We start from the raw sequence: 17283 nt of genomic DNA, 5'->3' as shown, positions 1-17283 counted from the left end.
GGTCCACTTGAGATTTGGATCTGCTTCCTTTTAGGGACTATGCCTTGAAATGATCAGGAAAAATTGATGGGTGGCATGGATATATAATACAACACATAAATCAAGGTGGGCCGCATGCACTAAAATAATGCAAGTGCACTAAGCGGCATACGCTGCAGACTACTGATAAAATAAGGTACCTACGTGGCTGTTTTACAGCCACGCTGGGCGCAGATTAGCTACCTACAGGTTTGAGTAGTGAGACACGTTACTGAAGTGACGTTACCAAGTTCCGTGGGCCCCACCATAATGTATGTTTTATATCCACACCTTCCATCCATTTGTAGAGATCATTTTAGGGCAATATCCAAAGAATGAGTTAAATCCAAAGCTCCAGTGGACCCCAGCACAGAAAACTGTGGGGACAGTGACGCCCACCATTAAAAACCTCTAAAGGCCACGAAAGTTTTAGATCAAGCTGATATTTGTGTTTTACCTTTTTTCATGTCTTTTTTAACTTTTAAACAGGTTGGATTTCGAATAAAAATTATGGTGGGCCTTAGGATAGTTTCAACGGTGGGAATCACTCTCCCCATTGTTTTCTGTGGTGGGGTCCACTACATCTTTTTATCTGCTCAACTCTTTAGCTCATGCCCTAAACAATATCTCAAAATGGATGGACAGTGTGGATACAACACATACATCATAGTGGGGCCCACAGAACTTGGTGACGTCACTTCAATAGCCAACTTGCTACTAACCTGTCAGTATCTAATCCGCGTTCGGCCACGCCCCCATTCATTTTTTTCGAGACTGCGACAGAGGGAAAGAGAAATGAGAGGGAAAAATAAAAATAAAAAGAAAAAAATGAGAAGGAAAGAAAGAGAAAACGAGAGGGAAAAATGAAGAGGGTGGAGAGGGAGTTGCACCAGAGGGGAAAGAAGAAGAAGAAAAAGTAGGAGGAGGAGCTGCACAGCAGCGCCGTGATGAATTGCAGCAGCGCCGCGGAGAAGAAGAAGAAGAATAAGAGGAAGAAGAAGAAGAAGAAGAGGAAGCGAGAATAAGGTTAGATTTTTTTTTTTGTTTTTTCTTTAAGGGTTACTACCCATAACAACTGTTACGGGCTCGTAACGGCCGTTATGCCTTGTAACGGCCGTTACGGCCCCGTAACTGCCGTTTCGGTTCCATTTTCTGCACCTCTCCGTTTCAGCCCCGTATCGCGTAACGGTAACCGCCGTTACCGTTACGTATCGGCCGTTACGGCCGAAACGTAAGATTTGGGATACCCTGGTAGAGACATTCCAAAAGTCCTGTATAATCCGAAACCTCCCAGTCTTTTAGACTTCTTCTACAATTCCAGATGGACTTCCCCCCAGAAACGTAGAGGAAATCAGCAACAAACCCATTTTTAGACGTCGCGATCCGATAGGAGAGGGAACCTGAGTTTTAATTGTTGATCTCCTATCCAGACATCGTCCCAAAAACGGATTTTTTCACCATTGCTGAGAATGAAACCAATGTTTTTCCTTTTTCATTCTCATAATCTCCTGCCATATGTGAGTAACTTTGTTTAACGGTAACTCTTTCACCCACCAACCATCAGAACAGCTGCCGTATTTACCCCTGAGCCTCCAAATCCACTTTCCAAGGAGATCTTTGTTCATATCTTTAAGGTCTTTATCCCCTGCTCCACCATGGGACAACTGGGTGCAGACCTCTTACCAGTTAAGAAGATGGAATTTCTTACCTAATTAAGGTCTTTGACCCCTGCTCCACCATGGGATAACTGGGTGCAAACCTCTGACCAGCTAAGAAGATGGAATTTCTTACCTATTTCCTTTCCTTGCCAAAGGAAATCACGTCCCAATTTGTTGATCGACTTTCTAACCGTAGCCGGGCATTTCAGAAGAGACATGTAATAAACGGGCAGGTTTGAGAGAGCGACTTTAATTAACGTGAGACGACCACCGAGAGACAAATATTGACTCTTCCATCTTGAGAGAACTGACTGAAATCTGCAAATGACTTTGTCCCAAGAAGAAATAGGAGGTTTTCCGATGTATAGCGGTAAGCCTACAAATGAAGACGGAAGCGAGTCTGCAGAGCAGCCAAGAGATAGTGCGAGTATGTCCACCTCCTCACTTTCCATGTTTATCCCAAAGATCTTCGATTTAGTCATATTCACCTTGAGACTGGAAATAGCTTGAAAGCAGCGGATGGTAGTGCCCAAGTTGGTCACCTTCTCATTCGACGCTTCAGAAAAAATGAGGGAATCATCCGCGTATTGGATGTGCGTGATTGGGCGTGACAAGCCATTGATATCGATCCCACCTAGAAGACCTTCCTCTTGCCCTTTCGAAAGCATTCTAGACAAAGCCTCTCTTGCCAAAAGAAATAAGAAAGGGGAGAGAGGATTGCCCTGCCTAAGGCCTCTATTACTTTTGAAAAAGCCTTTAGGAGAGCCATTTAATAAGATAGAAAAATAGGCTGATCCTGTGCATTCTCTCATCCAGTCTCTCCATTTGTCCTCGAACCCCATACGCTTTAACAAATATTGAAGGAAGACCCAGTCAACATGATCGTAGGCTTTTTCGATGTCTAACTTGCAAGCGATATACTTCCGACCCGATCTAGCGCTAGAATCCAGAATTTCATTGGCACTTAAAGCTGTGTCTACAATTTGCCTTCCTGCAATGAAGGCACACTGATTTTCTGAAATTAGCTTCCCTATGACCTTTGCCAGGTGAGTAGCCAAAACCTTTGCCAAAATCTTGTAAGGGCCCCCCAACAAGCTAATGGGCCTGAAGTCGTTGGGAGACGCGACACCTGCCAACTTCGGAATCAACGCAATAAAAGTTGCCCCTAGGCTGGTAGAGATCTTGCCTTTAATATGGAATTCTTTGAAGAACTCTATGACGTCTGCTTTGATTACTTCCCAAAATTGAGCAAAGAACGCAATCGGAAAGACATCCGGTCCTGGGGCCTTATCAGCTCCAAGAGCATTTATAGCCCGCTTTATCTCCTCTTCCGTAAAAGGGGCTTCGAGGGAAGACGCTTCTTCTTCCGAGATAACATTGAAATGGATACCATCAAGCTTAGGTCTGCGCCACTGTTTTCCATTGAGAAGCGACCTGAAATACAATATCATAATGTCAGAGATGTCGTCTTTATCCTCAATTCGAACCCCTTCCACCAAAATACTGTTGATTCTATTATTTGACGCGTGCCAATTTGCCATCCTATGGAAGAAACGAGTATTTCTGTCGCCTTCCTTCAGCCAAGTCAGATGCGCCTTTTGTTTCTAAGAGATTTCTTTTTGAATAATTCTATTAGCGATTTCCTGAATCAGATGCACCCTTGTGGCCTGCAAATCTGGAGAGAACCTGCCTGATTCCATCTGCGCATCTAAGACTGACAGGTCAGTTAGGATCGTAGAAGAATCGAGATCCCTGTTTTGCATATCACTCTTATGATATTATTCATCTATGTACTAGTATTCATCTATGTACTAGTATAATAAGTATTTCAGAGGTCCATATTAAGCGTAGAAGTGGCGTATATGCTCTTTGCTACCTCTCTAGCTTTTAGGTTATATATCTGGCTGAAAAGGACACTGATGGAGGTAGTAAGAAAAGACTTGATTACTTATGGCCTGACGCCAGTGTTTTAAATAGCAGTAGCAAGTGATACAGGACGGTCTAAACTAGAATGCATGTGTGAGCACATAAATTATCCAGCAAAATAAACTAAGCAAATCAATTTAAATATTCAACATTCCACATCATAGTAAAGATAATAACAAATGAAACATGCAATGGTTGTAGACCATCATCACAATCCTGCGGTACCATTTTCAAATCATGCGTGGATTGGATTCGGCGAGGGATTGGGCCTCCCGTTGTTGCATGGTTTCAATCCAACAATCAATGCAGCTTCTTTAGTCCAAGAAATCAAAGGATCTCTGGAATAGAGACGGTTGGAAAAATTTGAGAGAGGGTTGGGATCAATTCTCAGATTTTCAGGGTTAATAGCAATAAAAAAAATACTAGGCATAAAAAGAGAAGAAGAAGGTTGGAGGGCTAGAAATATAATTTAGAAGAAGAGAAGAGATTATGAGAAGAGAAGAACTTACCAGAGAGAGAGAGAGAGAGAGAGAGAGGCACCAAGTTTTTATTAAAAACATCATTCGTCTTGAAGGCTGTCTTTCATTCATCACCGGGGCGTATACAGATTTGGTGATATCCACTCTTGAGATATATTTTGGAAACAATGGTGGATTTAGCCATCATGTCTAACATGTCATCAAGCCTAGGTATGCGAAACCTATACTTGACTGTGATTTTGTTGATGACTCTACTGTCCACATACATGCGCCAAGTGCTGTCTTTCTTAAGTGTCAGTAAAGCGGGTACAACACACAGACTCATGCTCTCCTGGTGAAACCTTTTCGCAGGAACTCATTTATTTGCTTCTTCAACTCTGCATGCTCTGCAGGGTTCATCTTATAGTGAGGAAGGTTTGGTAGAGTTGACCCATGGATAAGATCAATGGCATGTTGGATGTCCCTCATGGGTGGCAAGTTGGCAACTCATCCGGTAAATCCTCAAGGAATACATCTCTTTACTCCTCTGAGACTAGGGCTACCTCGTGGGGTCACTCTACTAGTACTTCTGGTGTAGCCTCTAGTCACTAAGGCATACACTGTCAAATCCTCAGTCTCTCTTTCAAACTCTTTAGCTGTGATGATGTGGAGAGACTTGGGTGTGGATTTCCTCACTTCTTTAGGCTCACTAGCCTTCTTACCCTTCTTCTGTGCAGTGTTTTGTGGTGGCATAGGATTAATTTTGATCTTCTTGCCGCTATGCATGAAGGTACACGCATTAGAACGGCCGTATATCGTGACGTCATTATTGAATAGCCACGGTCTGCGTAGGATGATGTGACCTACATCCATGGGCAACACATCACACCACATGTACTCCTTATAAGACCCGAACTTGATAGGTACAAGACATTGATGGGTGACAGGAAGGAAAGTCTTGTCTACCCATTAGACTTTGTCCGGGTCAGGATGAGGGGTGGCCTCTAACTTAGACGACCTAAGGTGCTAGTGGTAATTACATTCTAGCAACTCCCACTGTCCATTATCACCTTACAATTTTTCTCGCTACACTTGGCGATCGTGTAGAAGATAGTGTTGCAATGCTAGTCAACACTACTTCTAGTCTGGGCTAGCACACACCTGACAACTGCTAGTGTTGAATCATCATCCACCTCATCCTCATCACTCAATGATCCCACGGGTTGATATTCTTCGACTTCAGAGTCGCCACGATCATACTCGCTATCCTGGGAATTACCTATGACTAAGGCCTTTCCCTTGCCCTTAGTGTGACACTGAGTTGCAAAATGGCCAATATTCCCACATTCATAGCATTGCACATTCTGTCCTCCACCTAGACCAGCACCAAGGATGCCTTTTCCCTTGTCATCCCTAGGCCTAGGCGGAACATTCGCTTGCGCCCTGGGTTGATTACCAATGTTGGGTCTAGTTCCCCGAGAACTAGTCCCAACATTAGAGTCTCGGGAATCGAACTATCCTATGATAGGAGTCTTCAGATACTGCTCTAGTTCCTGCACCACTTGGTACATCTCGTCCAAATCTGTCACGGGACGAGCCCATGCCTAAATACACATATTTACATATTCAAGAATGAAAAAATTGCAAAAAGAATGCATTAAATTAGAAGTTCCATTTAATGGGAGCTAAAAGGCATGCGTTGTCACAAAAATCACTCAAATAGTAACCAAAATAAATTTATATAATACAAATGCAACTATAGTACAATAATTAAGATATGTAAAATTAAATGAACTAACAAAGCATACCTTTTTTGCCACCCCTCATCCTTACATGGAGTGATGAGGTGGCTTGTAGTCATCGTCTAAATCTTGATCGTAGGACCCACCTCAATGTATGCATTGTATATCCACGACGTTCATCTATTTTGCCGGCTTATTTTAGGGTGTGGACTAAAAAATAAAGTAGATACAAATTTTGTGTGGACCACGCCATAGGAAACATTGGTTAATGACCATTAAAAACCTTTTGTGGGCCACATAAGTTTTGGATCGAGCTGATATTTGTGTGTGTGTGTGTTTTTTTTTTTTTTTTTTTTTAAATTCTTTTCATTCAGGTCTGTTTAGGTCTGTTTGACCTTATCAATAGCTTAGATGGTCAAAAAATATTACTGTGGACCTTAGGAAAATTTTAATGGTAGGCATTCAACCACTATTTCCTGTAGTGTGGAAGACCTGTAATTTATATCTTCTTAATTGTTTTAAATCACGCCTTAACAAGTGGGCCCTATAGGCACCCACGCCACTGGTTCTGGGGTCACACCCAAGTCACACACTCTAATGAAGATTAGGTGCAAACTCACATGAGACGGTGTAACCCTTAGTGTGGGGACTACCTTGATGTTTGTCTTCTATATCCATGCTGTCCATCCAATTTTTAAGATTATTTTAGGGCATGACCGCAAAAAATGAAGTAGATCCAATTCTCAGTTAGACCCTACCTTAAGGAAAAAGTGGCGATTGTCCGTTAATGGGCTACAAAAAATTTGAATCAAGCTGAGATTTATTTTTTTCCCTTCACTACAGTCACGTGACCTTATCAACACGTTGGATGTCAAATAAACATCATAGAAACATTATGATGGGCCCAAGGATCACGTGACCTTATCCATAGTTGTATACCTTATCAACACGTTTTGGATGTCAAATAATTATCACGTGATCTTATCAACAGTTGTGTACCTTCTTAACATGTTGTATGTCAAATAAACATCATAGGGCCTTATCAACAGTTGTGTATCTTTACCGTCCATTCATTTTGGCAGATCATTTTAAGGCATCAGACAAAAAATGAGACAGATCCAAATTTAAGGTGGACCACATGGCAGGAAACAGTGGTTATTGAATGGCCACCATTAAACACTCATCGGGAGCTACAAAAGTTTCGATCAAGCTGATATTTGTGTTTTCCCTTCATCCAAATCTGTGTGACTTAATCAAATAGTTGGATGGCAAATAACCGTTACAGTGGGCCTTAAAAAGTTTTTAAAGGTAAGCGTTCAATCACCGCTGTTTCCTTTGATGTGGTCCACCTGAAATGTGGATCTGACTCATTTAACGGCTCATGACCTAAAATGATCTTTCAAAATAAATGGACGGCGTAAATGAAACACATTACATCATAGTGGGCCCACAGAGCAGTGAGCACTTCATGTCTCACGTGTGGTCATCCCGTGAAAGGGAGCTTCGGATGCGGGAAACCATTTTGGGGAAAATCTTCCGAAGCCCTCGAATCCTTCAAATCCCTGAAATTTCTCAAATTCTCTCCAAAATTTAGGAAATATCCACCCATCTATGAAAGATTCTTTGCCGAAATTGCCGCTTCTTTGAAATCTTTCATTTATTTGAAGAAAAAAAAGGAAAAATCGAAGTTTTTTTTACATACGGAAGAACAATGCACGGATTTCGACGATCGATCGACTGGTGTGCTACCTCCAAATTTTGAATCCTCTTTTAAAGGTATCGAAAATATCCTCTTACATGGATCAGAATGATTTTTCATCTTCTTCATTTTTTTAAATTTTTTTTTTCATATTTACGCACTCCCGAAATTTTCGGTGGGTTAGCTACAGCGAATTTATCGCCGATAACTTTATTTATCGTCGATAATTTTATTTATCGCCGAAAAATCGCCGACAATTGGAAGAGAAACGAAACTAGGGGGTTTCGGTATCGCCGGCTTGGCGACACCGATAATATCGGCGATATAAACGATTTGTCGCCGACAATTTGCACATTCGAGACCCCTCTCGGCATAATGTCTAAGAGCTACCTGATCCCTCCTTCAATCATCTCTATTCCCTCTAGTTCCTGCACCACTTGGTACATCTCGTCCAAATCTGTCACGGGACGAGCCCAAAGCTCAGGTTGAAGATCCGATTTAAGGGCCATCTTGAAACGCGTGAGCGTTACTTGAGAGTCTTCCTCAATGTCACACCACATCATGAATTCCTCAAATTTTGCAATGTATTCCGTGACTAGCATGGATCCTTGGTGTAAAGATTGCCATTGTTCCAGGAGCTTATGGCGATAAGAAAGAGGGAGATACTTCTCTCTTAGCATAGTTTTCATCTCACTCCATTGGGTAACGGGAGCTCCTCCCACCCGTTCAATCCTATGCTCTTTATTGGTCCAATACATCTTCGCTTGCCCCCACAAGCTTCATTTTGGCAAACCGTACTTGTCAGTTCTCTGACATCTCATGCCACTCAAAATAGTGGTCCATGTCAGCTAACCAATCAAGGAATGCCTTGGGGTCAAAGTGACCATCAAAGCTCGGGGCATCAATCTTGACATTCTTCATGGACCTCTCGTCAGGATCAAAGCGGTTCTGATGTGCCCGTTCTTTGCCCACATGCCCGCCATTGGTGGGGGTTTGTCTAAGGGCTGGCTCCTTGCCAACAACACCTGCTTGCGACTGCACATCTCCCCCAACAGTGGGGTTCTCCCTTTGGGATGCCTCTAATCGCTCAAGTCTAGCTTTGGTGGTGGTTAGTTTTTGTTCGATATTTTTGTTAGATGTCTCTATGGCAGTTATCTTTCGGAGTAATTGAGCAAGGTGATCGCTTAATTTCTCGTTACTCATGATGGGGTATTGGCCAAAACCCTTATCACTTCTAGTGAGCATACACCAAAAACTTGAACTTGATTTTCCTAAGCCCGACTCTTAACGTTTGAATAGACCTCAATATGGATGTATGATGTATGAATGCTGCAGATTTTCAGATTTAACTAGAATGAAAACACAAATCTGGAAATTTAGATTTATATCTCACAGGACAGTGAATATGAAAAATTAGGTTCGCAATTTCTGTGGCATGTAGATCTGGAATTATCTAGACAATCCTAGATGAAGATGAGAAAATAGATGATCCTAAGTTTAGATAACTCGATCTAACAAAAACCATGCAAAACCTAAAGCTTTGATACCAAATTTGATGCATGAGTAAGGTATCCCAAATCGGTTACGTATCCTGTTAGGGAAAAAACATGTTGGAAAAAAATAGCACCGTTGATGCTTACCTTTCATGCCCTTAAAAAAAAAAACAAAAAAACAAAAAGACGTAGGAACCTTATGTCAGCAAAGTAATTTTTTAGGATTTTCTTCTTCTTCTTCTCGAGCAGCTGCGGCTGCGGCTGCGACTGCTTCCTGTTCTTCTTCTTCTTTTTCCTCTCTCTCTCTCTCTCTCTCTCTCTCAATCTCTTCTTTCCCCCTTTCCCTCTTTTTTTTCTTTTCTTTCTTTCCCTCTTTTTTTCTTTTCGTTTCCCTCTCTCTCCATTTTTTTTAAAATTTGCAGCAGCTGACTGCTGTAGGTACGTGTCACGCAAAGACGAGCGCTGACACTCCTCGAGCTCCGAGTTGTACGAACGGTTCAAAGGAGATCAAAGTTATATGGGCTCCACAGTGATGTATTTATTACATCTACACCGTTCACCTATTTTCAGAGATCATTTTAGAGCACCAGCCAAAAAATGAATTATATCCAGAGATCATCTAGACCACACCAAAAATAGCAGCAGAGATAATGATTTTCACGGTTAAATAATTTGTAGGGCGCACGGTAACGTTTATTTTCCATCCAATCAGATCAGACCTGAGTGGGCCCCACCATAATGTATATATTTTATCCATATCGTCCATCCATTTTGCCACGTCATTTCAAGTCAGGATTCAAAAAATTAGTAATATCCAAATCTCAGGTGGACCACACCATAGGAAATAGCGGTTATAGAATGCTCACCATTAAAAATTTCCTAAAGTCCACTGTAATGTTTATTTTCAATCTAACCTGTTAATTGGGTCACATTGACGTGGATGAAGGGAAAACACACATGTCAGCTTGATCTAAAACTTTTCTAGCCCCCAATAAATTTTTAACGGTGAACGTTTAATTATTATTGTTTCTTACGGTGCAATCCACCTGAGCTTTGGATGTGCCTCATTTTTGGGCTCATGCCCTAAAATTATTTGGCAAAATGGATGGATGATGTAGATATAACACATTCATCACGGGTGAGGCCCAAAAAACTTTGACACGTGTGCTGCACTTTACATCTGAGTCCCTCCTAATTCAAGCCTTAAAAAATTGTACACGAGACATATATTAACTTGAAATTTGACAATTAAATTATGGACTGCAATTGCTAACTCACAATGCCAAAATCAAATTATTTGAATAGTTTTAATTGTTAATTTGTGAACTTTTATTTTTTAAAATAGGGCCTTTTGATTTTTTTATTTATTATTATTTTATTTTATGATTCACTATCCAGTAAATGTCCACCAATTTATAAGTGGGATAATGACAATAAATGGCATGAATTTGAGGATGATTTGAAGAATAAATTGGTCCTCCAAGTCGGCCCCAAATTGGCAACGCCATTTACCTGAATTTAATTTCATTTTTTTAAAGAACTATTGGGAGAAATGATATCAAGATGTTAAGTATATAAATTACATATTTAAAAAATTAAATATATGAATTTTGTAGTCAAATTCAAGTTACCTGGTTAAAAAATTAATTAGACAGTCCGATACAACTTCTCACCAAAGAGTGGACCGTTACACCACCATAAACATGTTCCAATTTATAAATGAATGCATATTTGGAATGCTTAGAATATTTTGGATTTAATCCATATTTTTTCATATTTTTTTGGCAAAAAAAAAAATTTGCGCTTTTACGGGTCGTTACGCCCCCGTATCCGTATCGGTTTCGGAGGGCACCGTTACGCCAACCAATACCGATACGGGACACCTTGTGCATGACAGTCTAAACTAGAATGCATGTGTGAGCACATAAATTATCCAACGAAATAAACTAAGCAAATTAATTGAAATATTCAACATTCCACATCATAGTAAAGATAATAACAAATGAAACATGAATGGTTGTAGACCATCATCACAACCCTATGGTACCGTATTCAAATCATGCGTTGATTGGATCCGGCGAGGGATAGGACCTCCCGATCTTGCATGTTTCCTTTGTTATTATCTTTACTATGATGTTGAATGTTGAATATTTCAATTGATTTGCTTAGTTTATTTTGTTGGATAATTTATGTGCTCACTCATGCATTCTAGTTTAGACCGTCCTGAATCAGGTAGCATGTTGCGTAGTGTTCAACCCTTTGTAGCATGTACCATAAGCTACATGATATTTGTATTTTTTAATTTAAAAATAGAAAAAATATGATAAATAGTAAGAAAAAACAAAAAACAAAAATATAAAAATGCCTAAAAGATAATTTATTTTTTCAAGTACAAGCATTTTCAAACAAGTTATTAATCATCATTTATCAAAAGCCAATTCACATACATAAACCAAATTAGATTATTATCACATCAACAAGTTTTTAAGCTAACTATAATTAGTAATGTTTAATTGAAACCACAAGTCACAAGTACGAGAAGAAATTAAAATCCCACAAGTCGAGAGTATTAAATGCAAAATACAAAATATAATTACCTTTTAAAAAATACAAAATATAATTACCATTTATTAAAAAAAAAAGAGCGTAGTGTACGCTTCATACGCAGCGCACACGCAAAATACATTACGCACGCTACGCTGCTACATACGCTACGTGTACGCTACATACGCTACGGCCCCTATAGCGTACGCTACAGGGAATTTACGCTATTTGCTAACGCTATATAGCGTTGTAGCTACGCTACACTACGGGCACCATTCAAAACACTGGCCCTTGATAGAGTGGCATGGTGGAACAAGACATGCGTAGCCGGTCCCAATTAATTGGGATAGGGCTTAGATGATGATGGTGAATTGAAAGATGTTGGAATAGTTGTCGAACAACCAAATCTTTTAAATACCAACTCATTAATTTGGATGATTTCAGCAGCTGCAATTGTACTAAGAAGTCATTATGCATCTCACTTAAAATAGTTAGATTACTTGAAAATGGGAAGAAAGGTTGCATCTTCTAAAAACTTTTCTAAAATACCCGTATGGGGTTTGGGCGAATGGCTAGCATCGTGGGTTTGTTCCCCTTAGACGCAAGATCGATTTACCTCCCTGGAATTACCCAATGCACGTGGTTTGCTGGTGATTGCGTGCATCTGCAGGGATTAGTCTTGCTTTAAAAAGTGGCGGGGACACCTTGTCGTCATAGAAAAAAAAAACTTTTCTAAAGGAGGCAAGAAAACAAAATAGGCAACTTTTGTTGTTATATTCAATTGTGCAGCAGTGGGTCAGAAATATTTTTCCTTTCTACCTCTTAATGATGCGTTTGGCTTGTGGCCATTCAAGAGAGGTGAAAAACAACTTGTGATTTTGGAATTTCCATTTTTAGTAGAATTTTCAAAAGTAGAAAATGGGGCTTTTTGTATTGGATAAAAGTGCTTTTTTGTATCCACACAAATATCCTTTCATGACTTTTGGAAATTCAACTGAGAGTAAAAATCCTAAAACTGATGAATTATTTCTCTCATGGCCTAAGTCGAGTGCAGCCTTAATATATTTTATCCTTTCCAAGTTTATTTCTGCAACGATGGTTTTGTTATCACCCGTATAGGATTATTTGGTTGGGTATCTTGACAGTGGCATTTATTTTCCCTGAGTAATGTTGCAATTGGTCTCACTTAACTGCATTGCAACATTGTTTTGCAAGGTGCCATTGGGATGTGTCACTCCATTTGCCTTAATTAACGAATCTGCACGGTATGTGTTTAACCTCTAATGTTGCGGTCTGCCTTTGATCTTTATCTTACGTGATTTGCTGTTTACATAAAATGTGACAATTTATCCATCCACATAAAAAAAAAATCATCATCATCATCATCTAAACCTTATCCCAACTAATTGGGGTTAGCTAAACGAATCCTATACTGCCATTCCACCCTATCAAGGACCAAATCCTCAGTTAAACCATATGTCACCATGTCCTTTTGGGCCTTCCCCTTGCCCTTTTAGGCGTAAAACTTGAACCAACTCACTCTTAATCGGTGCAGTTCTTGGTGTCCGCTGCACGTGGCCATGGCACATGGCCAAACCATCTACATTTACTTTCCCTCATCTTATTACATATTGGTGCTACACTGCTACTCAAGTTCCCTCATCATGAAGTGTGAAAAGATTCAGGTGCGGGAGCAGGGAAGCATATCTTTCAAAATGTTGGCAAGTATAAGCAGGTAGGGAAGTGGGAGCAGGATTAAGAGTTTGAAGCGTGATTTGAAATGGGAGCGGCACGTGGGTAGAAGGTTCATGCAACTGCTATCCTTCTTAATCTTGCCACTCATCCATCTCAACATCCTCATTACAGCTACGATCATCCTGTGAATATGTAGTCTCTTGACTGCCCTACCCTCTGTCCCATAAAGCATGGCTAATCTCATAGCTATCCTATAAAATTTCCCCTTTAGTGTCATTGGTGTGTGTCGATCAGATAAAACTCTAGAGGTACATCTCCACTTCATCCACCCAGCTCTAATTCAATGAGCAACATCCTCAATCTCTTTGCTCTACTGAATTATTGATCGAAGATATAAAAAATGGTAATTTTGGGCTACTTGTTGGTCAACAATCTTGACTTATTCCTACTTTCCACCCCTATTGCTGCAAAAATTGCGTTCCATATGCTCTGTTCTAGTCCGACAAATTTTATGACCTTTAGATTCTAAAGCATCCACCACAGCTCTAGCTTTGCGTTTACCTCCTCCCTCATCCCATCAATAAAAACTGTCATTCGTGAACAACATAATAGAAAAAAAAAAAAGACAAATTTTTCTTGCTCGTATTCCACTCTTCAAACTTCCGAAACTTACCTTGCTTCTATGAGGTGCTTTTGTTGCAACTGAATAAGTGGTAGTGACAGGCATCATTTGTTGAAGTGGCTGATGATTTTGGTTAGAATAACTTCATAATTTTGCCTTGTAGTCTTAAGTCATTAAATTGTTAGAGAGATGCTTCCATTACACCTTTCAGAAAAAAAAAGATGTTTCCATTACACTGTAACTTAGATTAAATAGGCAGTCTGCAATATGGTGTATTTATTGATTCTCAATGCATTACGTTTTTGTTTAGTATATTGATAATTAATTTTTATGGAGTTTTATATCTTTGTTTTGTGAAGAGCTGTTTCACTATTGTTGGATCAAGGATTCAAAGCTCAAGAACTCTGCTTTTTCCACCCACTCTCAAATGACATGACCATTTGTAAGTGAGAAATTTCTCTTAATATGGATTTTCTTTTGTTTTGCCTTTATTTATTTGTTGGATTTTCACCCTAAAAAAATGTTTATTGGATTTTCTTTCTTTCCTTCTTTTTTAATTTTTAATTTTTAATTTTATTATTATTATTATTATTTTTAATGAGTGATCGTGCATTTATTCATGTGTGGATGTATCCTGTGACAAGCTGGATGAGTGCTTGTGCTTATAGTGTGATGGGACCATTATAATATCTACAAATATAAGATCATTTGCAAATTAACCCATGTAGCCATCCGCAGTGGGATCTACTAGATGAATGTTCTGGATCACCATGTGGATGGGCAGAAGGGACAATCCTCATGGGCGAGTTCCTTAGCAACCAATTCTTGAATAGATACATTATTGCAGGGGAAAACTGGTTACTGTTTTTAAACTGCTGGTCTAGAAGCATGAATTAGTTGAAGAGAAACTACGGTAGGTGGATGAACAGAGCCTTGTAGATACTAAGTATTAAGTGGAGAAGGGACAGTGGGAGGCTGAATGGTCTCTCTGTTGAAGCAAAGAATTGAAAACCACCAGGTTATATCTCATGATTTATGATTTACAGAGTTCTAAAATCTACTTCAAGTTCAACCCACTAATCCTATTATTAAGGCTTGGAGGGAAAACTATGGAACCGTCCTGAGTCACCTTTATAACTTTGCTTGCTCTGTTGACAATCCAGCAGTGTCAAGCAGGAAACAGAAGAAACCAGAATTGTCAAGTATATCCAATTATTTATAATTGTTTGAACTTTAAAGGTACTTCTTGTTGAAAAGCTTTCCTGCTTGTTCTTATCAGGGTTTTGAACTCCGGTATTGCAACGTGTATTCATGTTAGATGCATCCTCAATGTGAATTGTTTGACATTTTTTTTTTTTTTTGAATGGTTTGACAATGTAGACCTCTAAATGCATATGAGCTTCTGTTGATTTTTGACAGTTTTGACTATTTTCATCATCATTGGCTGTTAAAACCACGTTCCTGGGCATGTTGCCTAGTTATCCTCTGAGCTAGCACACTGCTTGAATGGTGATAAATTAATGCACCAAGATGTGAAGGATCCTTCCTGATGCACTGATTCCATACAGGCAGTGCAAATTGGTTCAACGATTGAGTTTAGTGAACTGATTGAATCTACAGTGATGCCCAAAAGTTCCACTAGATTGGAAGTTCCTGGCCATCCTATGTTTGGCCCTGCTCTGAATTCTTGATGAATATTCATTTACTAAACTCTCTATTTATAAGCCACTGACCATAGTTTGGTATCTTTCAATCTGGGAGATTTTTTCAGCATCCCCCATCCACAACCAGGCCCATCATATATATGGTCCGGATCATTGAACCATGGGCCTCATTGTATGGACGGGTGCATCAGGGCACTATACTCATCTGATCCATAAGAACCTAATAATACCTTGAATTTAAAACATCGATCTTTTCTCCTCTATTAGGTTTGCTATTAAGAATGTTACTTATTCATGCTATACATGTTTGTCAGCTCTAAATGCCCGTGATCTTGACAAGTTTCTTATTTCAATTGGAAGACAGCCATCATATGTAGACTTGGAGGTGATTTATTTATCTTGTAAACGAGCAATTTTTAGTTTAATGTCTTTCTGCAATAATGTGAATAATGATGGCAATACTTTGTAGTAGGCTACACCTGTAGTAGGGAAGGATCAACCACCTGATCTTGCCGCTCTTGTTCCATCTGAGGCACCTGTTCTACCAGATCCATCAGAAAAGGCAATTCCTGTTCAACTTCCTACTGAAAGCCACATGCCTGTAAAGAATAAGTCAGCAGGCCTTCCAGGTAAAACCATTAAAAAATTGAAGATTTGATTTGGCACATTCCAGATTTGCTTGTTTCAAATGTCAATGGCATCATCAACTCTAATGGCAGAACTTTATTCCTCATCTGTTAGGCACCTTTTTCACGATTTGATGATTTCTATATTGCTGCATCTAGAATGCAATTAAATGATTGAGTTGTGTTTTAAGCACTGTTCGAAATATCGGTATCGCACAATGTATCGCGCCCTTGGGATATAGATACATATCGGTTATCGCACGGGATATTTCGTTTGTATCGCGTAGTTTATCGCACTTTTTGGGAAACATGGGGAAAATGGTTGAATTTTTTAATGAAACTTTGGGGATTGTTAAAAAGGCCCTTAATACACACTTTTAAATCATAACATCTCAAAAAAAAAAGATGCACATAATAAATTTCCTTTGTATAGGGTCCTAAGCTATGCGATGTTTAACTGAACTAACGCAACTATATTTAAATTGAATGCATGATATTTATAAATATATCAAAATCAGATAGATCCACCACTCAGATGGGCTACACCCAAGGTGTCCCGTATCGGTATTGGTTGGTGTAACGGTGCACTCTGAAATCGATACGGATACAGGGGCGTAACGGCGATACGGGGGCGTAACGGCCCGTAACGGTGCAATTTTTTTTTTTTTTTTTGCCAAAAAAATATGAAAAAATATGGATTAAATCCGGAATATTCTAAGCATTCCAAATATGTATTCATTTATAAATTGGAACATGTTTATGGTGGTGTAACGGTCCACTCTTTGGTGAGAAGTTGTATCGGACTATCTAATGAATTTATGAACCAGATAACTTGAATTTGACTACAAAATTCATATATTTAATTTTCTAACTATTTACTATCAATGATAGATATATTAGAATGAATGTAATATGAAAATATCTTACATTAGGTGTTTGCAATTATTTTTGAGGAATTTCTGGAACATACCTGTGCACGTGACTGTGATTCCTGTCTATGACCTGTCATTCTCAAGTCAAGAATATTAAAAAAATAAAAATAGTAGTGTTTGATATACTCCCCTGCAACTTGATTGGTTGTCAGGGGAGCTATTTTAAATACAAGTTCGGCAGTGTCAAGTGTGTGCTTGGCTTCTTG

The 17283-nt window shown here is 39.3% G+C and overlaps 1 protein-coding gene across 3 annotated transcripts in view; it reads left to right on the top strand.

Annotated features, from left to right (window-relative positions):
• LOC131236437 (uncharacterized) overlaps positions 1–17283 on the top strand; it is a 58947-nt gene that overhangs the window by 9829 nt on the left and 31835 nt on the right. For all 3 annotated transcript variants that reach the window (XM_058233589.1, XM_058233588.1, XM_058233586.1), the window contains exons 5-8: positions 12754–12803; positions 14215–14297; positions 15834–15904; positions 15992–16148. In XM_058233589.1, coding sequence (XP_058089572.1) covers positions 12754–12803; positions 14215–14297; positions 15834–15904; positions 15992–16148 — 361 coding nt within the window. The remainder of the gene's footprint in view (positions 1–12753; positions 12804–14214; positions 14298–15833; positions 15905–15991; positions 16149–17283) is intronic.

This window comes from Magnolia sinica, chromosome 2, assembly GCF_029962835.1.
Source record: "Magnolia sinica isolate HGM2019 chromosome 2, MsV1, whole genome shotgun sequence".
NCBI lineage: Eukaryota > Viridiplantae > Streptophyta > Magnoliopsida > Magnoliales > Magnoliaceae > Magnolia > Magnolia sinica.
Note: the sequence above shows the minus strand (reverse complement) of the source record. Positions and strands in the feature narration are given on the sequence as shown.